The sequence below is a fragment of the Eptesicus fuscus genome, chromosome 9 (genome assembly GCF_027574615.1).
Source record: "Eptesicus fuscus isolate TK198812 chromosome 9, DD_ASM_mEF_20220401, whole genome shotgun sequence".
NCBI classification, from domain to species: Eukaryota; Metazoa; Chordata; class Mammalia; order Chiroptera; family Vespertilionidae; genus Eptesicus; species Eptesicus fuscus.
This window is the reverse complement of record NC_072481.1, coordinates 30,013,122-30,039,660: the sequence shown is the minus strand read 5'-3', so window position 1 is coordinate 30,039,660 and position 26,539 is coordinate 30,013,122. Positions and strand designations below refer to the sequence as shown.

Here is a 26,539-nt window from a genome sequence, read left to right as displayed (position 1 = left end):
GCAAGGGTCGTCCCCTGGTCAGACCACGTGGATGATTCGAGGAAGCTTCTGGAAGCGTCTGTTGCCCAACCGGAGGCCAGATGCTGAAGCTGTCGGAGAGAGGCTAAGTGCTCAGAGGACCCCTGTCGGCGGGCTGGTGTGGAGGTGCCCCGGGGCCCCCACTTCCTGAGGGCTCGGGGGAGCCCTGGGGGAACCAGCCAGCTCCTTCCTACCTTCTACCTGCGATTATTTTGTGTTGAAATCCTAGGACAAGAAAGTGGGTGTTTTCTGGGCTTGGCCGTGGAGGCTGCTTGGGGTCTCCCTGCCTGTGTCTGTGCCCCGCGGCCTGGGGCCACTGGCTGGGGTGGGGTAAAGTGGCAATAAATAGGACATACACATCTGTACATAGGAGTGCTTGCTTTTACATTTAATTATATATTTTTTAAAGTTTTTTTTTTTTTCTTCCCTCAGTGCATCCCCTTTACCTCAGCAAATGGCCGCCTCTTGCCAGCCTTGGGGGGGTGGCTGCTGACCCCATCGGCGGAGGGTGAGGCCCCACCTACACCCTTTCTCAAAAAAGCACAAAGTATTCACAGCCTCAGACTCCTCGCGTTGTTTATGTGTGTGTATGTTTTGTTTGTTTCTTTTCAAGCAACAAAAGGAATAGAAAAAGGCACAGGTCACTGCACACGTGGGAAGATACAACCGAGGGGGCTGAGCAGGAGCTGCGTGGACACACGGACAGATGGGGGCGGGAGCCCAGGTGAGCAAGATGATTCGAGGAAGCTGCTGGAAGCGTCTGTTGCCCAACCGGAGGCCAGATGCTGAAGCTGTCGGAGAGAGGCTAAGTGCTCGGAGGACCCCTGTCGGCGGGCTGGTGTGGAGGTGCCCTGGGGCCCCCACTTCCTGAGGGCTCGGGGGAGCCCTGACTGGTCCTGGGTTCCCCAGAGAAGTTCCTCCTCCGGGCTGGGAAGCGGGTGGAGGCCTCTGCCAGGCAGCCCACGGAGCCGCTGCAGTCCAGTGGCGAAGGGGCAGAGGCCGGGGGGTTGGCCAGCGTGTGCTGGGGGGGCCGGGGCGAGGCCTCGGGCGGGGGGCGGGGGCTGTGCGTGGGCGCGGACTCTGCAGACACAGCCACGCGGGACTCCCAGTCGGGAGGTCTGCCCGGGCCTCCGCTCGTCCTCTCTGTTTCCTTGGGGCAGTCCCTGCCCTCCAGCTCCGAGGACAGTGTGAACTTGGAGACCTTGGCCACCGGGGACACGGAGGCTGAGGAGCTCTCAGTAGGACTCCAGCGGCCTCGCTCCTGGGCCTCCCGGGCCCCCGTCAGGTCGCTGCCACCCCAGGAGAAGCCACTGACCCAGGCCTTGGTGGGCCCTGGCAGGAGGGTGGGGTGGGCCCCGGGCCGGGCCTGCACCATCTGGATCCCACCGATGGGAATCAGGGGGCACGGGGTGCGGGCCAAGTGCTGTGAGTGCAGAGGGAGGTGGCTGAAGATGTTCTCTGTCCGGGCCGGCATGTGGCTGTGGAAGTCGTGGGGGGCGGAGAAGGGTCGGGAGGAGACCGGATGAGCAGGGCCAGGTGAGCAGGAGGGACTTCGGGACTCAGCCTTCTGCTGGGGTGAGAAAACAGGACAAGGTAAGGCCAGGTTACACGCTAGGCACATGGACACCCCAAGGCCTAGAAGAGGCGGGGGCATGCCTGAGATCACAGAGAAAGCCCCCACTGAGCTGGGGCCTGAACCGCTCCAGCCCTGCCCACGACATGGCCTGTGCTGGGCCCTCAGTGCTGTCCCCAGACAACACTGACCAGGAGCATGCTCAGGCTCTCGCCCGTCATGCCTCTGGCCAGCATGCTTGTCTGTAGGGGAAATGGGTGCTCGAGACGGGGTGCTACTGACCCCTTGTGCTTGGTCCTCACTCTTGGTTCTGCTGAACCTTCTGTTCCTAAAATAGTCTTGACCCAACTTTACCCTGGACATGAGTTCCCACTTAAGGCTCTTGACCTTCACCCACCACGAGGAATTTTAACATGACCCCAAAATTAAAAACCAAGGAGAAACTCCTACATCATGCTCCTCTAGAAGCGGGAATCTCTGAGTGATGGTGTTGATGCTGCTGGTGGTAGAGAGTGGTGTTGGGTTATGACAATATCGTGACAGAAAAGATGCTGGAAGGTAAAGGCAGGTTAACAAGGAAGGTGTTGTCAGTGCTGGGGATCAGGGCAGCATTGATGATAACGATGGTGTAGGATGGTGATGTGGTGATAGTGATGGTGTAGGATGGTAATGTGGTGACAGTGATGGTGTAGGATGGTGATGGTGGTGACAGGGATGGTGTAGGATGGTGATGTGGTGATAGTGATGGTGAAGGATGGTGATGTGGTGACAGTGATGATGTAGGAAGGTGATGTGGTGACAGTGATGGTGTAGGATGGTGATGGTGGTGACAGTGATGGTGTAGGAAGTTGATGGTGGTGACAGTGATGGTGTAGGATGGTGATGTGGTGACAGTGATGGTGTAGGATGGTGATGTGGTGACAGTGATGGTGTAGGATGGTGATGGTGGTGGTAGGGATGGTGTAGGATGGTGATGTGGTGACAGTGATGGTGTAGGATGGTGATGTGGTGACAGTGATGGTGTAGGAAGGTGATGTGGTGACAGTGATGGTGTAGGATGGTAATGTGGTGACAGTGATGGTGTAGGATGGTAATGTGGTGACAGTGATGATGTAGGAAGTTGATGGTGGTGACAGTGATGGTGTAGGATGGTGATGTGGTGACAGTGATGGTGTAGGATGGTGATGGTGGTGGTAGGGATGGTGTAGGATGGTGATGGTGGGGTAGGATGGTGATGGTGGTGGCAGGGATGGTGTAGGATGGTGATGTGGTGACAGTGATGATGTAGGAAGGTGATGGTGGTGACAGTGATGGTGTAGGATGGTAATGTGGTGACAGTGACGGTGTAGGATGGTGATGGTGGTGACAGTGATGGTGTAGGATGGTGATGTGGTGATAGTGATGGTGAAGGATGGTGATGTGGTGACAGTGATGATGTAGGAAGGTGATGTGGTGACAGTGATGGTGTAGGATGGTGATGGTGGTGGTAGGGATGGTGTAGGATGGTGATGGTGGGGTAGGATGGTGATGGTGGTGACAGTGATGGTGATGGTGACAGTGATGGTGATGGTGATGGTGACAGTGATGGTGTAGGATGGTGATGGTGGGGTAGGATGGTGATGTGGTGACAGTGATGGTGTAGGATGGTGATGGTGGGGTAGGATGGTGATGTGGTGACAGTGATGGTGTAGGATGGTGATGGTGGTGACAGTGATGGTGTAGGATGGTGTTGTGGTGACAGTGATGGTGTAGGATGGTGATGGTGGTGACAGTGATGGTGTAGGATGGTAATGTGACAGTGATGGTGTAGGATGGTGATGGTGGTGGTAGGGATGGTGTAGGATGGTGATGGTGGGGTAGGATGGTGATGGTGGTGGCAGGGATGGTGTAGGATGGTGATGTGGTGACAGTGATGATGTAGGAAGGTGATGGTGGTGACAGTGATGGTGTAGGATGATAATGTGGTGACAGTGATGGTGTAGGATGGTAATGTGGTGACAGTGATGGTGTAGGATGGTGATGGTGGTGACAGTGATGGTGTAGGATGGTGATGTGGTGACAGTGATGGTGTAGGATGGTGATGGTGGTGGTAGGGATGGTGTAGGATGGTGATGGTGGGGTAGGATGGTGATGGTGGTGACAGTGATGGTGTAGGATGGTGATGGTGACAGTGATGGTGTAGGATGGTGATGTGGTGACAGTGATGGTGTAGGATGGTCATGGTGGGGTAGGATGGTGATGTGGTGACAGTGATGGTGTAGGGTGGTGATGTGGTGACAGTAATGGTGTAGGGTGGTGATGTGGTGACAGTGATGGTGTAGGATGGTGATGTGGTGACAGTGATGGTGTAGGATGGTGATGTGGTGACAGTGATGGTGTAGGATGGTGACGGTGGGGTAGGATGGTGATGGTGGTGACAGTGATGGTGTAGGATGGTGATGTGGTGACAGTGATGGTGTAGGATGGTGATGTGGTGACAGTGATGGTGTAGGATGGTGATGCGGTGACAGTGATGGTGTAGGAAGGTGATGTGGTGACAGTGATGATGTAGGAAGGTGATGGTGGTGACAGTGATGATGTAGGATGGTGATGTGGTGACAGTGATGGTGTAGGATGGTGATGTGGTGACAGTGATGGTGTAGGATGGTGATGGTGGTGACAGTAATGGTGTAGGGTGGTGATGTGGTGACAGTGATGGTGTAGGATGGTGATGGTGGTGGTAGGGATGGTGTAGGATGGTGATGGTGGGGTAGAATGGTGATGGTGGGGTAGGATGGTGATGGTGGTGACAATGATGGTGTAGGATGGTGATGGTGGGGTAGGATGGTGATGGTGGTGACAGTGATGGTGTAGGATGGTGATGGTGGTTACAGTGATGGTGTAGGATGGTGATGTGGTGACAGTGATGGTGTAGGGTGGTGATGTGGTGACAGTGATGGTGTAGGATGGTGATGGTGGTGACAGTGATTGTGTAGGATGGTGATGTGGTGACAGTGATGGTGTAGGATGGTGATGGTGGTGGTAGGGATGGTGTAGGATGGTGATGGTGATGGCAGGGATGGATGTTGGTGACCACAGTGGTGACTGTGCTGACGATGATGTGACAACACTGACCAGGCTGACGCAGTGGTGGTAATGGTGTGCTGCAGTGTAATGATGCTGAGACGGTGGGCGATGGTGCCAGTGACGGTGCTGAGGGTGTGACAGGGATGGTTCTGGCTGTGATATCTCTGAGGTGCTGGTGACAGTGATGAGGAGATGTGATGACTGGGTAAGCTCTGCCATCTGCTCAAAGAACACGGGGACGGGGACGGGGACCGGGAGGGCGGGAGAGAATGGCACAAGGCCAGTTCCAAAGCCTGTGCTCTGCTGCTTCTGAGGCTTCACTCACTGGTTTCAGGCACCGCATGGCGCCTGCCACAGAAGGTGCCACAAACGTTTGCTGAGTTATCGGTGACCATGGAGCTGGCAGAGCTATTTGGCTCCAGGCCTGGTGCCTCAGGGAGGCGTGAACTTGCAGCCCCCACCCATCAAGGAGGAGCGGCCCAGCCACTCGGGGCAGGAACTCACCCATGTGGAGGCGCAGGGCTCGGGGCTTCTGCCGAGAAGCTTGTGAGGTAGAGGCGCGGGCCTGTAGAGAGCCCACGGGGCCAGCCCCGAGCTTGGGCCGCACTCACCCGCTGAGGGGCTGTCCGGCCCAGCCAAGGCCCACTTCCCTGGCAGCACTGACCGTGGTGGTGACTCGGCCTGGCCTGGTGACCGGCTCCTGGTGGGCAAGTCTCTGGGGGGGCCTGGGTCTTTGGCACCCTCTTGTTTGGGGGACAGATGCACTCGAGGGGGCAGTTCCCTTCCCAGGGGGCGGAGGGTGAGAGGAGACAGCTCAAGTCTTGGAGACCCACAAGGGAGAGGGCCAATCTGGGAGCCAGGCAGGCGCAGGGCCAACGCCTGTGGCTCTCGGGCCGGTGAATGTCGCTGGGGAGAGTCGCTTTTGGTTAGTGGGTGTTTGTGGGCAAGTGGTGAGCGGCTGCCTGCTTCCTTGCTGGGGGACCATGGCCTTCTCGGGGACGAGGCCTTGGAGCTCAGGGCTGAGCTGGTGTCCTTCTCCACGGGGCCCGGAAGGGCCGGCCCCAGCCGGGGGAGGCACAGGATGCTTTGGCTGGACCTGGAGCAACTGCCTGCTTCCGAGACTGAGCTGCCCCACGTGGCCTGGTCGCCAGAGGTGACACCTGGGGGCTGCGGGCCCTGAATGGGTGAGGAGTCTGCTGGCAGCGTGGCTGGCGGGCGGGGCAGGGGTGCCTCCGGGGATGGTCCTAACCGCTCATCCTGGCTCTCGTCCTCATCCTCATCCTCGTCTTCATCCAGGTCTGAATCTGAGTCTGAGTCCTCCAGGTCTGAAAACTGGTGCTCCGCCACAGCCTCCGAGCCCTCTTGCCCTTCCGAGTCCTGGAGCGGGTCGTCACTGGTTCCTGCGGGTGAACACAGGAGACCCGGTCACAGCTGGTCACAGCTGGGCCTCTCTGAGCCCCAGTGTCCTCGTCAGGAAACTGAGTCTGGTAGTCATGGCAATGGCACAAGATCATTGAGAGGATGAGGACATGACAAACACGGGAACACTTTGTAAGTAATCAATGAACAAAATTACCTTGTATCTACCTTGTGCCAGGTCCAGTTCCAAGGGCTTCATGTGCATTAATTCATTTAGTTCCCACTAATCCTGTGGGGTCAGCACATGCTCATCTTCGTGTTACAGATGAGGAAACCGAGGTAAGGGAGATTAAGTAACTTGCCCAAGTAAGATACATAGTAGGGCTGGGGCTGAACCACAGCAAATGAGACAGCCCTCTTTTTGTTGTTTTGATTTTCTCATTAGTATTTCAGTGCTGGCTCCACTATGACCAAGTTGTCACCTTGCCGTGCCTCAGTCTCCCCTTTTGTCAAATGAGTGTGATAGTCTCACCTCACAGGGTTTCTTTTTTATGTGTGTATGTATGTATGTATGTATGTATGTATTTATGTTTTTATTGATTTCAGAGAGGAAGGGAGAGGGAGAAAGAGATAGAAACATCAATGATGAGAATCATTGATTGACTGCCTCCTGCACGCCCCCTACGGGGATCAAGCCTGCAACCCCGGCATATGTCCTTGACTGGAACCGAACCTGGGATCCCTCAGTCTGCAGGTGGATGCTCTATTCACTGAGCCAAACCAGCCAGGGCACCTCACAGGGTTTGATAGTAAATGCACCACCTAACACATAATGATAGTCCCTCTTAATACAGTCAAGACGAAATCACTGATTCTGGGACATAGCAGCCATGCTGCCCAGTCCAGCAGCATGGAGCCGCATTTAGTTTAAACCAGTGGTTCCCAACGTGGAGCCACTTAAATTTCTAAGGGGGGGTGGGGGGAAATTGGAGAATGAATTATTAACAGTGAAAGTTTTGCATTTCTTATGGTTCTAGGGACCTCATATACAGTGTATAAATATATATTGTGACATATTTATGTATAACAGTTCTCTATTGTATGTTTTGAAACTTTATTTGCTATTTTTCATATCGCTTCATATTATTATTTTAAACAATTTCTTAGCGATTTCTTCCTCAGTACTTCAGCTGTCCTTTTGTTCTTTTATTTTTCTCTTTCATGGATGCCATGTTCTTTGGGAGCTTGTTTAGACCACGTGAATGGCCTTTTAGGCTTCCTCCACATGAATAGGAGTTCACTTTTTGACTAATAAGAATTATATGTCACAGGGGGCATCAGGATTTTAGAGATGCTTAGGTGGGGCATGGCCAAAAAAAGGCTGGGAATCACTGGTCTAAACACACACCTGCCACCATGGCTAGGCTGCTGCTGGTGGTGCAAAGCCATGGGGCAGGTACAGGCCCAGCCTGGGGGGTGGAGGGGTTGGCTAAACTGGCCTCGGGCTGCAGAGCAGGGCCCCATCCTAGCAGCTCCTGTCCAGAGGACCTGCTATCCTTGCAGAAACCTGAGCTGCTCCCAGAGGGGGGTGGGGGAGAGCGGAGCTCTGAAACATCAGCCTCCTGGTCTGGCTTCTGGCAGGGCAGCCCCAACCAGCTGAGTCACCTCTAACATGACACAGTCTCATTTGGGCATCTCTGGAATGGGCAGCGATCAGGACTCTAGGGAGAGCTCCACTAACATGTGGCCCAGCTGGCAGGCTCCTGATGGTTTGGGTCCTGCTCACGCATCTCCAGGCTCATCGCCAGTCCCACTACCTCATGCAGACACACCAGCACCCATTCCACTACGGACAAGAGAACTGGACACACAAGCTGACCCAGGCCACCGGTGCAACCAGGCTTCTGAACCCCCCCATGCCAAGACGCCCAGCATTCATGCTTCCAAAGAGCTCAACACACAGCAATAAGATGCATGAAATGAAAGACAGTGGCCTCCAGGAAGATGTAGGTAAAAGACCAGGGGGTGGGCTGGGGCTGGCAGGTGAAAGCAGGGCCCAGGAGTCAAAGGACGGGGTCTCCTGGCAGCTGGGAGCTGAAGATGAGAGAAGGGAAGGGACCTGATATAGAAGTGAAGGGGTGTGGAAGGGAGGGGTGTGTGGAAGGGAGCAGGGATGTGGAAGGGAGGGGGGGTGCAAAATACACTTTGCAGTTTTGCCCCAGGCCAAACTTTAGTGGAGGCAGGCTTCAGCCCCAGAAGTTCCTGGGCAGGGCCTCTCCCTCATTTACATATGGGGAAATACAGGTCTGGGGGGGGGGGGGGAGGGCAAGAGGGGCTTCCCAGGATACCCGTGGCCAAGTCAGAACTAAGGTTTATAACTCTTGCATTATTATACTGCCAGTTCAAAAATGATTTTATGCATCAAGTAGCAGAAAATGGTCTGGGTCTGAATCTCAGCTCCACCTCTTCCTTGCTGTATGATGTTGGATAATTCACTTTCGCTCTGTGTTCAGTTTCCTCATCTGTAAAGTGGGGGTAAGAGTAATTAAAGCCACCACATGAAGCTGTTGGGAGGAGTAAACGGATCTAACACATAGGAAGTTCCTAATAAATCTTAGCGATTATCTCAGGTGCCCAGGACCTCAGCAGACAGCCAGCACTGCGAGCACCTCACAGCCTAGGACAGAGGGAGAGTCAGGACAGGGTCTTCTGATACCCAGCAGGGAAGGCTCCTAAGACCCTCTCCAAGGAAGAGGAGGTTGAGGCCCAGAGCAGGCTGGTGGCCTGCCCTCAACACCTGCTGCAGGGTGATGGAAGCTAAGGGTCCTCTGCCCAGGGCAGGGTTCGGCAGGCCCTCACACCTGGGCTCCTGCAGGGCTCTATGGCATGCTCCTATCCTGGGGGCCCACTCCTAGTGCCCCTCAGGGAGCTACTGGTCACTGCTGGGATCACCGCCAATGTTTCACGGAGGAGACGGAATGAAGTGCGATCACGGGCTGTGGCCACGCGGTGGCGCTGGTGCTCAACCTCCTCACCACCAGGGGCGGAGCTGCGGCGCCCGGCCACCAGGAGGCAGTGGTTCCTAGGCCTGCTGATCGCCACTCAGTGTCCAACAGACATGCTCCTCCTAGAATCTCCCTTATCCTGGGAAGTAGCAACTCCATCCTTCCAGTGTCTTAGGTTACAAACCTCGGACTCACCCTTGGCTCCTCTTTCCCCAAATCCCCACACCTCTCACCTCCAACGTGTTAGCAAAATCTGTTGTCTCTACCTGCAGAATGTATGCAGAATCCGACCACCTCTCCCCACCGCCACTCAGCCCACCCTGTCCTAGCCTATGTGTGCTCAGCCGGGATCACTGCCTCCAGCCGGGCCCCCTACCAGCCGCCCCCTGCACACAGCCAGTCACAGAAAGTCAGAGGACATCACTTCCTCACCTCACCCAATAGCCAAGTCTGTCCCTTGACCTTCACTATCCCAGCTCTTTCTGACCTCATCACCCCCAACTCTGGTCCTCAGGGGCTCTGCACCTGCTGATCCCTCTGCAGGGAGAGCCCTTCCCAGATACCACATGGCTCCACACCATCCTAACAGAGAGACCCCCTCCCCACACTTCCCAGCCCCTGACGTAACAGTTTTTGCTTCATCCTCATTGGCCCTGCCCAGTACACATGTTCATTGCCAGCTCCCCTCCTTCAAGAATGCAAGCTTGCTGAGGATAGGAACTATGCTTTATCCACTGCAGAACCGCCAGCACCTAGAAGAGGGCCTGGAACAGGGCTGGTGCTCGGATGCTATTTCCGTAATGAATGCATTGATTTCATCCTCAGATAAGGTGGGCACAACTATCTTTTTGGCCTCACTGGGAAAAGGAGGCTGGGAGCGAGGCAGGGACCAGCCCAGGGTCCTGCAGTTGACCCCTGGTATAGTGCCAGTCACAACCTCTCGATTCCCACCCGGGGAGGGCTCAGGCTCCCACCTAGCCCATCAGGCATTGGGGTGGTGTAGAGTCAACATTTATTTGTGCCCTTGGGCATTGCTTTTACCTGTCTGAGCTTTCCTTTCCTCAGCTTAAAATGGGCCACAAAAGTTTCCACCACTGGTCATGAGGACTCAGTGAGACATCTGTAAATGGCCTGATATGCATTCTTGATAAGTAATGATAACCCCATTCCCTGTTTTGGGGGAACAGCCCTAAGTTCATTGCATTCTATTCAATAAAGGTGAGATATTTCACCCGAAAGAAAATATGATCTAATGCATTTGTAAGACTGCAAATACATTTCCAAATCAGAAAAACAAAAGCAGAAACACACACACACACACACACACACACACACACACACACACAACACAAACACACACACACACACACACACACACACACACACAACACAAACACACACACACACACACACACACACACACACACACACACACCCTGTCCACCTGCCAAAGCCCCTGTGGCCTCCTCCTTGGATGCTGAGGCTGGGCAGTGTCCCGGCCGACCCACTGCCTTAGATTCACCTTCTCCTCTGCGTGTCTCCTCAGAAACTGGTTCTGACACTATGCCTCTTGCTGAGGAAGGACTACAACCGGATGTGGTGCTGGCATGTGGGATGGGAGGGGAGCGACAGGTCTGGCTTTGGGTCTCTTGAAGACTCCAGCTCTAAAAGGCCCAGGGGTCAGTCCCCTGCCCAGAGCGTGTAGGTGTGAGTGTGGGCATCAGCGTGTAGGAGAGTGCACCTTATAGTGGCAAGGTGAGGATTTGCTAGGATACGTTGCTGATATGCTGGCATATGTTTAGAACAGACCTGACATGTAGTGGGTGCTGTCAATGTTGACTGGGATTATTCATGTATTATTTTATTCAACACACATTCACTGAGCACACTCAAGCGCAAGACACTCCCCCTGCGTGGTGGACTATAACGCACGATAATTATAGCTGCACAGCACGGACTCTCAGTGTATGGGAGGGAGGCGGTCATTCTGTGAATTTAACCCCCGTCTCCCAGTAGTTGGAAAAATTGGAAGAGAGGAGGGGAGGCAGAGGAGGGGGTCAGAGAAGAGGAGGACAGAAAGGAAGGGCATGGGGATGGCGAGGGGGACAGGAAGAGGAGGAGGAGGGGGAGATGGAGAGGAGGGAAAGGCAAGTTGGCGATTTGTTACCTTCTTCGGCTTCCAGCTCCTCCAGCACCCCCGTCTCTTGGCACTTTTTGCTGTGGGCCTTCGACTTCATGTGCTTAGTCAGATTCCCTGGAAAGGAACGAGAACAGACTCAGGCTTGGCTGGAGGGCAGGGGTCAGGGCAGGCCCAGGGCACGCAGAGGCAGCCCCCGGCTGGCAGGCCATGGCTCCCAGACCGGCTGCGACCCTGCCAGCTTCAGGGGCTGGGCAGGGGCCTGTACTCAAGCTGGGATGTGCGCCACAGCCACCCTTCACGGCAGCATCCAGGAACTGGGGTGTGGGGTGGGCTGTGAGGGGACACAGGGTATAATGAGAAAGTGAGATGCTGGTTAAGAAAAACAAACAAAAAAGAAATTCAAAGACATCTCGTGCCTAGGCTTTTCCTGCTTTCGACTGGACTCTGGGCCCAGGAGCTGGTGACACTCATCACGCAGATTGTTGGCTTGGCCATCTCCCATGCTGGGCGGCAGCAGGGCTCCCGCTCACCAACATGGTGGTTTGGGTACGAGGATGCCCTTCCAGTTGAGGACACTTTTAGGGAAGCCCACGGGGAGCCACGAGGCTGGGGCCCAAGCCCTGGCTGCCTTAGAGAGGTAATGTCCTGGGCCTCAGTTTCCCCCAGGTCACTGTGCAGTGCAGTGGAGGAAAGGCTGGGCAAAGGCCCTGCTCACTCCATGCCCACGGAGTCCTCAGGGGTGGCTAACTCTGCCCCAAGTGGTCAGTTCAGCCCCACAACTGATGAGCAGGGGCAGCTGCTCTGCGAAATTAAGACAAAGGTAGAACACCTTCACCCCCCCACCCCACCCCACACGCACATACACGTGTGCTCAGCACTTCGCAGGCCCCAGAGCTCGGCGGCAGGAGTGCTCTGTGAAGCAGAGGCAGGGCACCGCCAGCCTGCCCCGCAGGATGCAGGCCAGATGCCTCACAATGTTCCTTTGGGCCCAGAAGCCACCTCCAAACGGTGACATGCCACTGCTGCTCTGTGGATTGCTACATTTCCATATGGTCCTTCGTGCTATAAACCATACGTTCCCTGAGTTGGGTGCTCTGTCTCACTGATCTTAACAACTGGTAAGTCTGGTGGATGAATGGAAGAAAGAAGAATGGATATTTAACAGATGCACAAGGGAGACTGGTGGATGGATGGATGGATGGATGGACAGATAAGAGGAAATATAGAGCAAAGGAAGGACTGGAAGAAGATGGACAGATGGATGGGACACTGGATGATGAGCTAAGCAGATGGACAGATAGATGGGGGATAAAATATTAGATGAAACACATAAATGAGAGAGTAGATAGAAAGTGGGTCAATAAACAGATGGGAGGATGGAGACCTGGATGGAGGACAGACATGAATGAATGGGTGAATGGATGCATGCACATTTACATGCATGGGAGGCCAGACAGGCAGGAGGATAAAGAAATGTATGGAAGGATGGATTGGTGGGAGGACAAATGTGAGAAGGGGAGGAACATATAGAATGAGAAAACCAGTGGGGAGATGTGGATAGGAAGGCAAACTATTTTATGTGCGGATGGGAGAAATGGATAGATGGGAGGGTAGACGATGGATGGGTAGGTGACTAGGGAGAGAGCCCGTGGATGAACCATAGGGTGGTTCTTAATCACGCTGAGGACTTTAAGGAGCCTTTAGGGTTTTGTGGGAGGGAGATGGGAACCTCAAGCTGGGATTTCTTGAAGTGTGGAGGTCAAGGGCAACCGGGAAGGAAGAGGAGCTGTTTCTTTTCTTTCCTCCCCTCAGTCGTCGTTCATGACTGCCTTTCTCACCTCCGATTTCCCTCCTATAACCGGGCAGAGACCTAGCTCCTTTACTGCTGCCAAATTGGGAGCAGAGTCAGAGCTTCCAGAGAACCCTGGGGCCAAAGGGTTTCCAACGGCCCCTCCCCAGCATCAGGGGCCTCCCGTCACTGTCGTGAGTGGGCAGAGCCTGAATGGGACGTCAGGGGTGGTAAAGGCAGCTGGGGTCTTCCATGGGCCGGAGACACAAACTGCCTCCTGAGGTTCTGGGACCACTCTCCTCCCGCCCCCTCCCCTCCCAGCCCCCCAGCCCCGGACTTCCCCAGACCACAGAGGACCGTGGACGTTGCTCATTCTGGCTATGACATCATTTGTGGTACATGTTCTGCCTGGAAGGACTGGGTCTCCTTTCAACCGAGTGAGATGCCGAGCACACAACGGTGCACAACAGCCACGTGTGGGACATGCTCTTTCATCACAGAAGCAAAGTCTTGGAAGGAACCTCACAGATCATGTAACCCCACCCCCACCGGGCCCAGAGGTTTCCTGCTTGTGCCCTAGCTCTGGACTCGGTGCTGATGACGCCGTTGGCTGTCTCCGCTGCTGGGATGCCACGGGAGGGCTCCTGCCAACAGCACAGTGACCAGCCAGCCAAGGCCACGCTGCCAGTTAGCGCAGAGCCCTGTCTAGACCCGCGTCTCAGGACTCCAGGGGCCTTGCCTCTCCACGTGGCCGCATGGAGCCCGGGTGGTCTAAGAGCTTGGCGGCCTTGGGTTTGAGTTTGGGCTCTGCCACTTGCTAGCTGTGTGCTCCTGGGCAAGTTTCTTAACCTTCTGAGCCTCAGTTTCTGCAACTCTAAAGTAATACCCGCCCCTTAGGGCCGCTGCTCAGCTGCTGAGAGAGCAAGTAGAGTGGCAGCAGAGAGCGCCTGGCAGAGGGCAGACACCTACCACATGGGGCCTTCTTCCATCCCTTGTACCACCCCCAGCCCAAGACAATTACTCGTATTGAGCACCAGGGGACCCCACCATGTGCCACTCTGGGCGTGGAGGAGGGAGAGGCTGCAATGACGCTGGTGATGCAAATGGCTTTGCCCTTAAGTCTGGGCTCAGAGGCTCTTAGGAGAAGGTACCAGACAGCCCAGGGGCCTGCTTTTCCCCTCCCCTGCCCTGGAGCCTGCAGGGAGGAGGCAGGGCTTCCGAGGCGGCCGTGCCTGGATAGACTGTGTGGGAGCGAATCTGGATGGGCGGCCCTGAGTGCTATCAGCGCCTCCCTGGCTGCCCTCCTGGCCTTTATCCTCTGTGGACTGCGGAGGTGCACCCAATGGCCGCAGGCGTCTTTTTAAGCCTGGGCATCATTTCTCTGTCCATGGGCAGAGCTGTGGATGCCATGCAGAGTCCTCAGCTTCTCCGAGTCATCCCAGCCACGCCCACTCCGCCCCACCTCCACCCCTCCCCACCTCACCCCTACCCGACCCCACCCCACCAAAAAGCCCCACAGTCCTGGAATGAGGGAGGAAAGGCAGGTGGATGGAAAATGGTGGCGTCTGGACGAGAGGCAGAACCTCCACTGAGAGCGTTAGCCGATGGGACGGCCGTCTGCCCGGTTCGGCTTTGACCACCGTCCTCCCTCTGCCCCTGCAGCCCGTGGGCCATGAGGCCCGCCCACCCCTGTCACCTCTGTCCCCTGAGGCGATCGGTGCAAGCCACCCCCTTGGCCTCTGGGAGCCATCTGAGAAGAGGAAAGGGACCCCCAGTCCTCCACAGGGACATCCTGGGGGCCCTCCCCACCCCACCCGCTGAGGCGCCCCTCAGCAGTGCCCAGGGGCCCGAGCTGCCGCCACAACATCTAACACAGAGACGGAGACACGGACAGGCAGACAGAGACGGACAAGAGGGCCCTGAGGACCACCAGGCCCAGCCTCAGCTCTCCCACAGCCTGGCTGGGCCCGAGCCCGAGCGGGAGGAGGAGGGAGAGAGGGAGGCCGCCCGGAGGAGGAGGGAGAGAGGGAGGCCGCCCGGTGGGGCTGCAGCTGGGAGAGGAGGGGTGGCTTCTGAGCTTCTGAGTGACAGCCCAGGGAGGAACAGGAGCCTCCGTCCTGCCCTCCCCTCGCTCCCCCACGTGCAGAGAGCCAAGGGTGAGCGTTCTCTGCTTCAACCCACTCCCCATCAGCCCTCCCTGCGCTCTCAGAGCCCGAGATGCCTCCATTTCGGACCCGCTTGCTGCTTTGGCTCTGGCAGGTGCTGCCTTCTGGAAGCCTCTGTGAGCATCGAGGCACGCTGGCATGGTCCCTGGTACACTGGTTAGAGCAAAGCCCCCTGGGTCGGGCCTTCTCAGCAACTTGGGACACAGCCTGCACACTGACACCCACCCCCAGGGCATGCGAGGGGCGCCAGCCCCCTCCTCGGGGACTTTGTCCCCGGGTCCCAGGGACCCCGGAAGTGCTGCAGATAGGCTCCATGGCTTCCAGTGTGGGCGCTGCTCAGAAAAGGGGGTTCCTGCCAGGGACCCAGGCCTGTCTCAGCCCTGGCAAAAACAGACCTGGCCTTTCCTCCCAGAACAGGCCGCGGGAGGGGACCAGGGCTCCTCGGGAGACTGCCCTGGCGGGGGCTCGGCAGAACAGATGCTTCAGGTTCACTGGCAGGGTGAGCTCCCCAAGGCGAAGCGCAGCTCCGCCAGGCTGCGGGCTGGGAGGTGCTCTGAGCCTGGGCTCCTCAGGGAGGTCCCTCGCACCTGGGAGCAGGGCAGCAGCTATGACCCTGCTGAGGCCACCTGACTGGTCACCCGATGTTGCCACTCCGACCAGAGAAGGGGGAGGTGCTCACAAGGAGGAATAGGATGGGGTGATGCCCACGAGGTCCTGGCTCTGGTGACAGCTCTCGCTTTAACAGTCACTTCCGGGTTTTGGAACCCCCTTTCTTCACCTTCAAGGGGGGTGCTTGGATAAGGGATTTTTGACCTTCAGAGTCAAAGACTGTTATTTAAATTGGCAGTCACTTCTTCCCATCTTTCCCCTCCATAAAGTCCCCACGGGCTGCCTGAGGCCAGGGGAAGAGAGAGTGCAGGGTGCATGGGGGACCCAGCCGCATCTGGCGGAGCTGCCCGGCCAGGCAGGCTCCGGGGCTGGATGCACAGGGGGCAGGGGCAGGGCTCCCAGCCTGGCTGCCCTGGGGGACCCCTTCCAGCGCTCTTTATAAGACACCAACAGAGAAGAGGGTGAGGACAAGGAAGGGGGACCACCTCCATCCAAACCAGAACGCTGGCGGGCAAGTTTGAGCTCCACTGAGGATGATGGCGAGAGGACAGAGGAGGGGGGTCGGTTCATGGGTTAGAGACCAGAGACGGCACCGCTGAGAGGAGGCCATGACCAGCGGTGTGGTAAACTGCCCCTGACTAGCACAGAGACCCGAGGGCTGCACGAGGAGGAGGAGGTGAGGGAGGCTGCGTAGCCCTCGGAGCAGCTTTACCAACAGAAGGAAGGTCAACAGCTGGCAAAGGGCGACCTGCTCTGGAGTCTCAGCCACTGAACAGGGTGTGGCTCCAGTGGGGCCGGCGGGAAGGGGAAAGCGGGGTCCTCGTGCCCAAACCCTGACCCCAGAATCTGCAAAGCACAAGAGGCTGAAGCCACCAGGGAGTCGAGGGCCCAGGCCTTTCTCCCAGTCCCCACTGCCTGCTCAGCCACTGCGGAGCAAGGAGCAAGCGCAGTGTCCCTGCCTGTCCCGCAGGAACAGCCAACGGGGCGGTGAGCAGAGAGCGGGTCAGGGACTCAGCCCCCTCGTCCGCACCAGGGCCTGCGGCTGCAGCGGCCACCACCACCACCTGCCCTCACAGCTGTGGGATGCCTGCCCTCAACAGCCAGTCCTTCTTCCTTTCACAGGTGCCCGCCAGGGCCTGCGCGGCTCTGCTGTGGAGTGTGGCCGGGCCGGATGGCAGGGCTGCCAGTCTGGATGGGGGAGGCCGGGCCCTGTGCCGAGAGCTGCAGAGAAGCTGGGCAGAGCAGGGGTTTGGTCTGAGTGCTGAGGCGGGTGGAGGCAGGGGCGGAGTCTGGCACGAGAAGTGACCGTGAGTGTATTCAGTGGCTCGGAGTGGAATGGATTTCCAAATGCAAGCGTGGCCGTGACAGGTGTGGATGCTGGAGTTTGTCAGGTGGGTGGATAAAGGGCTAAGGAGACATGCAGAGGAAGGGGTGGGTGATGAGAGCCAACCCAAACCAGGAGGGTGCGGGAGGGCCGCCAGGCGGTGGGGAGTGCCAGGTGCGGGGCGTGTGGGATCCAAGAGGACAGGCTGGGGGGGGGGGGGGGGGGCGGTCTGGAGCCAGCTGCTCTGTCATTGGGGAACCCAGGAAGTGGGGGTGCCCCCAGGCCCAGGCAGAGAGGTCTGGGCCCCTGAGCTCTGTGCTGTGGCTCCCAGAGGGGAGCTGCCTGCAGCGGCAGGGCCAGCGCCCCAGCTGACTGTCTCTTACCTTTGGTTTTAAAAGCAAAGTGACAGTGCTTGCACACATAGGGCCGGACGTCAGTGTGGGTGCGGATGTGTTTCTTCAGCATGCTGGGCTTCTTGCAGCGAATTCCACACTCCTCACAAACATATTTCCCTCGGCCGCGGCCTCGCACATATACATACTCTTCGTTTGATTTGTACCTATGAGCAACAGGCGTCATGGTAAAAGAAACAAAAGGAGGAGCAGAGGAGGTCCCCACCTCAGAAGATGCGCGCGCTGCCTAGCTGCACCCAGCCCGGTGCCGACGCCGGGAGAGGAGGACGCAGAGCCAGGGGAGACATCGGGGTGATGGGGACAAGGCACCCTGGGGATCCAGCATGGACCCCTGCACCTGCCCTGCCCCTCAGACGGGGGGCGGCCCCGCCTCCCCTCCCAGAGCCAGCAGACCCTGGTGCTTCCTGCCGGGAGGTGAGGCCACAGGTCCGCAGAGGGACCTCTGTTCCAGAGCCAGCTGGACACCAGCTTCTGCCCACAAAGAACGGCCACTCTGGGCCACCAGCGATAGCGATACAAAGAGAGTAAAAAATCAGGTGACAGCCACGGCTCTAGCAGCTACCATGTCCGATCGCTCAGTCTGTGCTGGGCACTTGACCCGAATTATACCACAATCACGAGGAAGAACCCCTCAGAGCCGAGGCTCCACAGCCAGAGAGAGATGGAACTGGGATCTGACCTGCCGTCCACCTCCCCCAGACGGCGGTGCTAAGTCTACCAGGAAGCCACCCAGACGCTCGGTGAGGGGAGGACGAGGGACGGCCATCATTCCTCTGTCCTCACAATGTGGAAACCGGGAGCCCTGCATGCTCCCCCCAGTCTGGCCTCCAGGAATCATGTGGGTGGGAGTTGCTAACCGCCTTCAGGAGCCACCGGGCCGGCCCACCTGCGGGGCCTCGGGGCCACCAGCGCTATTGGACCTGAATCAGAATGCGCTTACGTCTACTTGGAAGGAAACTCATGAGGCTCTCTCATACCGTCCTCACCCAAATGCCTTCCTGTCTAACGCTACAGACACCGGAGGGGCGGGAAGGCTGTGATGGCGGAAGGGCCGGGGAGGGGATCCTGGCGTGTAATTCCAGGAGCGCTCTCCCACTCATGAGGCCTGGAGGTCCCGGGGGAGGCTGCCAGAGGGAGGCGTGGCCTCTCAGCCTGCGGAGCCTGCCTCCCGCCTCGAGGTCCAGCAAGAGGCCTGCGTCCCTCACTGGCCCCCTACAACACGCCCCTGCCCACCAGGTGTGAAGTTCAAGCGTGGAGGGCAGGCACAGAGGGGCAGGAGACTGAGGAAGAGACAGCAGCTGGGGCCCTGTCCTGCTCCGCAGGGGCCGTCAGCTGACCCTGGGGGACATCACAGGACGGGCTTGAAAGAGGGGGCTGGCGGGGAGCTGGCAGGCAGGACACAGTGATCACCATCACACACACTCACGTACTCACACACCGCCTCCCCACACTCACACACGCACACTCACATACTCACACACCGCCTCCCCACACTCACACACACACTCACGTACTCACACACCGCCTCCCCACACTCACACACGCACACTCACATACTCACACACCGCCTCCCCACACTCACCTAGACACACACACGCTCACATACACTGCCTCCCCATGCTCACACTCAGACACACACACTCACTCAAACTCAGACACACACACATGCACATGCTCACATACTGCCTCCCCACCCTTATCTATACACACACATGCTCACATACACTGCCTCCCCATGCTCACACTCAGACACACACACTCACTCAAACTCAGACACACACACATGCACATGCTCACATACTGCCTCCCCACCCTTATCTATACACACACATGCTCACATACACTACCTCCCCATGCTCACACTCAGACACACACACACGCACATGCTCACATACTGCCTCCCCACCCTTATCTATACACACACATGCTCACATACACTGCCTCCCCATGCTCACACTCAGACACACACACTCACTCAAACTCAGACACACACACATGCACATGCTCACATACTGCCTCCCCACCCTTATCTATACACACACATGCTCACATACACTACCTCCCCATGCTCACACTCAGACACACACACACGCACATGCTCACATACTGCCTCCCCACCCTTATCTATACACACACATGCTCACATACACTGCCTCCCCATGCTCACACTCAGACACACACACTCACTCAAACTCAGACACACACACATGCACATGCTCACATACTGCCTCCCCACCCTTATCTATACACACACATGCTCACATACACTACCTCCCCATGCTCACACTCAGACACACACACACGCACATGCTCACATACTGCCTCCCCACCCTTATCTATACACACACATGCTCACATACACTGCCTCCCCATGCTCACACTCAGACACACACACTCACTCAAACTCAGACACACACACATGCACATGCTCACATACTGCCTCCCCACCCTTATCTATACACACACATGCTCACATACACTACCTCCCCATGCTCACACTCAGACACACACACACGCACATGCTCACATACTGCCTCCCCACCCTTATCTATACACACACATGCTCACATACACTGCCTCCCCATGCTCACTCTCAGACACACACACTCACTCAAACTCAGACACACACACATGCACATGCTCACATACTGCCTCCCCACCCTTATCTATACACACACATGCTCACATACACTACCTCCCCATGCTCACACTCAGACACACACACACGCACATGCTCACATACTGCCTCCCCACCCTTATCTATACACACACATGCTCACATACACTGCCTCCCCATGCTCACACTCAGACACACACACTCACTCACACTCAGACACACACACACGCACATGCTCACATACTGCCTCCCCACCCTTATCTATACACACACATGCTCACATACACATACTACCTCCCCATTCTCACTCTTAGGCCCACACTAGCTCACATATACTCATGTACCACACTCACTCACACTCACTGACACACTCACGCTGACATGCACTCATATATATTCACACTCACACTCTCACACTCATGTACTCACATACTCACCTCACATACACTCACTCAATCACCTCACACAGTGACACACACACTCACACCCCACATATAGATACTCACAAACGCACACACACTCACACACATGCATTCACACGTGGACCGCTGTCTATGGGTACAGGTGGATCCTGTTTTTGGCATCCGATGCCTCTCAAGTTGTCTAAACCAGCGGTCGCCAACCTTTTGGACCTCATGGACCATCAGTGGTCCGCGGACCACCGGTTGGTGACCGCTGGCTAAACCACCTTTCTCCCCCTGCAGTCCCTGACCGGCCAGTTCAGGTGCCCAGTCCTCAGGTTGGAGGCAGCTCTTCCCCTGATTTAGGGCAAAGCACTATCTTGTGTTCGAGGGGAGGAACTGAAGGCCATGGAGGAGGGTGGGGGAGAAATGACTGTTCTTATGAAGAGCACCCTATGTGGAGCGCTTCACCCTCACGTAGCAGGCTTCCTGGCCCCAGCCCGCTACCACAGCGGTGTGAGGTGGGCGCCCTTCCCCGCTGCAGAAGAAAGAAGGGAGACTGGCTTGGTCTCCTCTTTGCACTGGAGGTTCGGCCACCTGGACACCCCCATTGGCCCTGCTCGGCGGGTCCATGACACCCCTCCCCTCCAACATCCAGCCATGATGACGTCCTCGGCGTCCCCCTTTCCTTCACTCCAGTGCCGTAGTGGGCACCATGAGGTCCCTCCCACACTGGCCACAGCCACCCTGACTTCTGCCATATTTGGGCTTTGCATTAGGCTCAAGCCCAACTCAGAAGCAGACCACCGACTGCAGCTGTCCTTTCTTCCTCCAGAGCAGGCTTATATCACACAGTCCTCCCAGGTGGAGACGCACACACAGAGAAAGGACTCAGAGAGACGCTGGCGGTGCCCCAACTCGGGGGGGGGGAGGGCAGGTAGGGGAGGGAGAAGCCTCTATACCCTGGACAGTGGGCTGGACCAAGGTCAGAAATACAAAACCAGTGTGCTGACCTTGGTCTCAAGGGTGAGTGACAGGTACTGAAAAGACCGAGAGAGAGAGAGAGAGAGAGAGAGAGAGAGAGAGAGAGAGAGAGAGAACAGACAATATTCTGAGTGCTGTGGGTGACCAGGAAGGCCCAGCGGGGGTCTGAACTGGCCTTGGCGGAATAAATTCTTTCATGCAGGTCTTTGTGGAGGAGTTAGGTCTGACTTGTGAGACTCCTGTTTTGGGAGACCGCTCTGGCCAAGCATGGGGGATGGTGTGGGCCCCGAGGCCTGGGACCAGAGAGGTGTTACAACTGTGTGGAGCCAAGTGGGCAGAGGCCGGGCCGGAGGAAAGAGGACACAGATTCAAGAGATTGGGGCAGGAGGAGAACGCGGGTAAGGAGCCTTCTCTCCGCTTCCCACCACCCACCACCAAGGCAAGCCCTTGTCCACTTTACAGGCTCGCATTCATGCCATTTCCTCGCTTTTCCTGCTGTGATTTTTTGCTGCAGGAGAATGGCACGGCTCCGTGGTCTGACGCCCAGCATAGCTCTAAAAATAGGAGGTGCCTTTTACTTTAAAGAAAATGGTTCAACAAATGGAGATGCTGTGGGGTGAACGACCAAGTGCAAGGCCTAAGAACCACCAGTCAGACACCAGCCTGGGCTGCATGAAGCCAGCCCAGGAGAAAAGAGTGCAGACAAGGCCCTGCTCAGGACCAGACAGGGAGATCTGGGAGGGGCGGGGCCTCTTGTGTTCAGAGAAGTGAAACTGCCAAAGAGGAGTGGACTCCTTAAATGTGCTCAGTACCTGGAGCTGCTCCAGCCTTCAGCAGGCCCTGACCTGCAGGGTTCTCCAACAACAACGTTCAAATTGGGCTCAGGACGCAGAGGCGGGGGGGCCCCTCCGCGACCCCACCCCCTCACTGAGCTGCTTTTTCAGAGTAGGCATTGATGTAAATGGAACTTTGTAAAAGAGAGCTCTGTGAATTTAAAAACAATTTGAAAATTATTGCTAAAGAACAGTCGCGCTTGGAAGCTTCTACAACCTCTGACTTCCAGAGTGGGAGGGGCCTCGTGCATCCTCTGATTTGGTCATTTTTAGGCAGATCCTGGATCTGGGGTCTCAGAGGGTCCCAGGGAGCTCCTGCCACCTTGAGACAGCCCTCTGACAATTACGCTGAAGTTGTCAACCTGTGTTCCCACCGTAGTCTGAGCTCTGGCCCGGCAACTCCTCTTCCACATGACCTCTCCGAAGGATGCCACGCTACTCAAGACTCCTTTCCTCCAGGCCTAACATTTCCATGTCCTCGAACAATTCCTCCGGGACGGATTCCCGACTCCTCCCCAGCCTGTCTCACACCCCTCCAGGTTGTCTTTCTTAAGACAAATGGCCCACAGCCGCCAGAGGCTCTCGGGTGGGGCTGGACTATGGCCTCCTCTCTCCAGCCTCACTTCCTTGTTCCCCAGACAGGAATCAGACCCAGGATGGGAAAGGGACCAGATCCTGGAGAGGGAATCCGTGTCTTCTTCACTAAAAACCACTAAGAAGAAAGCCAGCAGGGTCCGAGGTGTCCTCTTTCGTCGTGGAAATAGAAACCGCTGTCAGCTGTCGTGTGCTTTCTCTGTGGCAGGCACTTTCCCCAGGAAGTAGGCTGTGGGAGCCTTGGCACAGTTCTCCATGACAAGTAGCAGGAGTTGAGGCTGAAGGTCAGGTTGAGGTGACTTAGGAAAGCAGCCTCAGGTGCCGGCACAAAAGCCTAGCCGGTGTCCTGCCGGCGGTGGGGGAAGGGGTAGGTGCCCAGTTAGAGCTGGGCTCCGGGAGCGCTGTGCACGGCAGCCAGAGGGGATGCTGACCAGGGCTGTCTACCATCACAGCCCATGAAATGCGTGTGTACACCAGGCGCCCGATCCATGCCTGTGGGCCAATGGCTAAGAGCTGCTTAGCTTCTAGTTTGTACCTGGGCACAGCTGACCCTCCGTACAGATGGGGGCTGGAGGGTGCACAGCAGGGTGTGTGTGTGTGTTATGGGGGGGGGGGAGGAAAGGGGGGGATGCCCGATGGAACAGGGCCTGAGCTCAGAGGCAGGCCGGCGGGAGAGTGCGCCTGGGTTCCCGCCCCATCGCAGCCTCCTCCTGAGGACTCACAGTCAGGAAATCGCAGCTCCCCGTGGAGGCTACATTATTCTAACACATTAAAATACAACATGACATTGAAATAAGGAGCCTTTGTCCAGGAGCCGGTGAAATCACCCCGATGATTTGCGTCCCAGCCTGTGGGAGGCTGTCACCCAGAGAGCTGCAGACACAGAGAACCTGTGAAGCAGGCCGGAGGGGTAGGGGTGGGGGGAGGGGGGGTTAGCAGCCAAGTTCCCTGGAGTCCAGGGACGGAGGGAGACGCGAGGAATTCCTGGAAGGATGACTCAGCATTGGAAACACGGTGTGTGCCTGCACACGATGACTTTTCAAGAGGAGAGAGCCTGTCCCCCGGCCCCCGGTCCCCGGTTAACAGGTATGTTGAGAGCGTGCCCAGGTCCCTGGGAGCCTGCTGAACCCTCCTGCCGCCTCACTCGGGGCCTCCTGTGGAGACCCAGCACTGGAGCCCCATCCACACATCTGTCTCATCGTCAGACCGGAGAGAAAGATGAGGAGGCTGGGCTTCTCCTGCCAGAGCCCACCCGAACCCAGGGAGCCCGGGGCAGCTGAGCTTGCTGCTTCCGTGTGCGTCCCCAGCTGGGAGGGCCTCCCTGGCTTGTGGGCAGGAGGCCCAAGGAAGAGAGGGGAGGGCGCCCCCTTTGGTGACGCCTGAGCGAGCATGCTGTCCTGTTCTGCTGGACCCCAGACAGAGCCCCACTACCTTCGCAACAGCCCCTGCCCCGACCTTAACCTTTGGGTCCTTCAGGAGGATGGGGCAGATGAAAGGCATTAGCCCCTGAACGGGGGAAGGAAGAGAGCCTGGACCAGTATGGGACATCCATGGTCACTCTTCTCAGCACCAGACCCCGAAAACACCCTGGGGGAGTCGGAGCAGGGAATGGCCTCCTGCTGGTGGGCTGACAGGTGGCCCCAGTCCATGCCACTGCTGCCCCTTCCAGCCCCAGTGGGAGCTTCTGGGCCTCTGCTCAACCTGTGGCCCAGACCTATTCAAGCCCCCACCTCCCTCAGCCCCTGGGCACCCCCCTCCCCACCGCTGGCCAGGAGGAGGAGGCACGCCCCCAGCCCTCCCCCTTGGAAGGGCTTTACCACTCACAGTGATGGTGAAAACCCAGAGTCCACAGAGCGCCACCACCAGCAGGTTACAAACCTCAGGAAGTCATGGATGGCTCTTAGACTGGTCCCCAGCTTGCAAGCTAAGCAGTCGCAGAAACTTCCGAGAGACGGATCTGAGGCAGCCCAGCTGCTGGATCTGCTGACGCCCTGAGAGTCTGTGGGAACTGGCCTCCGCCTCTTTGCTAGGGGGTGACCCCTTCCTTCTGAGCCAACCCGCACCCAACTTGGCCCCCACTGGGCAACCGCACTTTCCTCCCTGGCCCGGGCTGAACAGCACAGCCTGTGGACAAGCCTCCTTGGCCCTCCCGGCCCCTGCCAGCTGCCTCCACTCCTTGCCACCTTCCCTGGGGAGATGCCCTGCCTGCTCCTGGCTCCAGCTCCCAGAAGTCCTGCTCAGTCCCTGGCTGGCCGCCTTCTGGCCCCCGTCTGTCAGCCGTACTCACCAGCAGGTCATGAGGCCTCGTTCACAGCCTGGCTTCTCCCGGGCCGCCTGAGGCTCATTTTGGCTCCTGTTCTGGGTGCTGTCTGCTGCCACCATGTTCCTGGGAGCCTGCCTGCCTGGCACACCAGCCCTGCTGCCCTGCTCCAGCCCAATCTGTCTTCTGCTGGCTGCTCTTCCCAGGACACACCTCCCCCAACTCTCCCGCCAGCTGGGCCATCCTTTGGTCTGCAAGCCACCCCTGGTGACAGATGACACCAGTCCACTGCACAGACCCCAACTCCTGCTTGGAGTTCAGGCCCCGCTCCTTCCTTGGTCTGATGCCTTTAGCTCCCTCTCTTGGCCCTGACAGCATCTGTGCCTGTTAAACTCCTTCCTTGGTTCCTGGCCTCCCCGGTCTCCTTTCTTCTGAGCCAAACTGTTCTCTGTTTTTTAGTTTTTATTTTGCAATGATCACAGACACAGCAAAATTGAACATATAGGGAAAAAATTTTTTTTTCCGAAACTGTTTAAGAGCAAGTTGTCAATGCCACATCCCATCCCCCCCTGAACCCCTCAATGCGTTTTTTTTCCAGCCAAGGCCACGGCCAAGCTCCCCTGCCTGGTCAGTCTCAACTCCTAATGCCTGGTCCACTGTGTGTGTGAGACGGCCCTCCTCAACCTGAGGCGCCCAACCAGTGCACTCTGTGTTATCTCTTGAGCCAAAGGACTCCCCTGGGGCTGACCACACGCATGCGCCCCCCTCACACAGCCCTTCCTCCCTTCCTCCTGTTGGCATGTTTTGCGTAGGTGTCAAGAGGCGGCTTCTGTCGTTAACATGCTGTCCTAATACCTCTCTGGACCAGTTTCCACATTAGCAAAGTGAGGCGTTTGGATCAAACGATTTTTAGGGACTCTTTCATAGTAACAGCCACAGTAGACTTCTACTGAGTGATTATTATGTGCCAAGCATTGCACGTTTTTTACACGTAGCATCTCAGTTTGTCCTCATGAAAACCCTTTGAGATGTAATTACTGTTATTGTCTCCATCTTACAGATGAGGAAACGGAGGCACACAGCAGTCACATAATCTACTTAAGAGCAGCCGGCCACTCTGGCAGACCCAGGATTCCCACCCAGAGGGCCTGGCTTCAGAGTCAGCGCCCCTCCACAGAGTGCTCGCTGAAGGGAGGTGCCAGGAGTGTTCCCTTTCCTTGCAGAGGCGATCATACAAGTAACTATTGATCATTCATGGCCGAATAAGAGGTCACCTTACTATGAGCCAGGCACTGTGCCAGGTACTTACACACGAACATGGTTTTCTTTAATTCTCAACAACTTCGACACCTAGGCACTGTTATTCTCATTGTCCAGATCAGAAGACTG

General features: G+C 56.9%; 1 protein-coding gene across 2 annotated transcripts in view; it reads right to left on the bottom strand.

The window, feature by feature from the left end:
* Nucleotides 1-577: 577 nt before the first annotated feature.
* Nucleotides 578-26,539, bottom strand: part of HIVEP3 (HIVEP zinc finger 3) — a 43,508-nt gene continuing 17,546 nt past the window's right edge. Inside the window, exons 3-6 of one of the 2 annotated variants that reach the window (XM_008151345.3) lie at nt 17,432-17,607; nt 11,189-11,275; nt 5,162-6,057; nt 578-1,588 (exon numbers count right to left, since the gene is read on the bottom strand). In XM_008151345.3, the coding sequence (XP_008149567.2) occupies nt 824-1,588; nt 5,162-6,057; nt 11,189-11,275; nt 17,432-17,607 (1,924 nt within the window). In that variant the 3' untranslated portion in view covers nt 578-823. The remainder of the gene's footprint in view (nt 1,589-5,161; nt 6,058-11,188; nt 11,276-17,431; nt 17,608-26,539) is intronic. The other variant, XM_028160256.2, reaches the window with a different exon arrangement.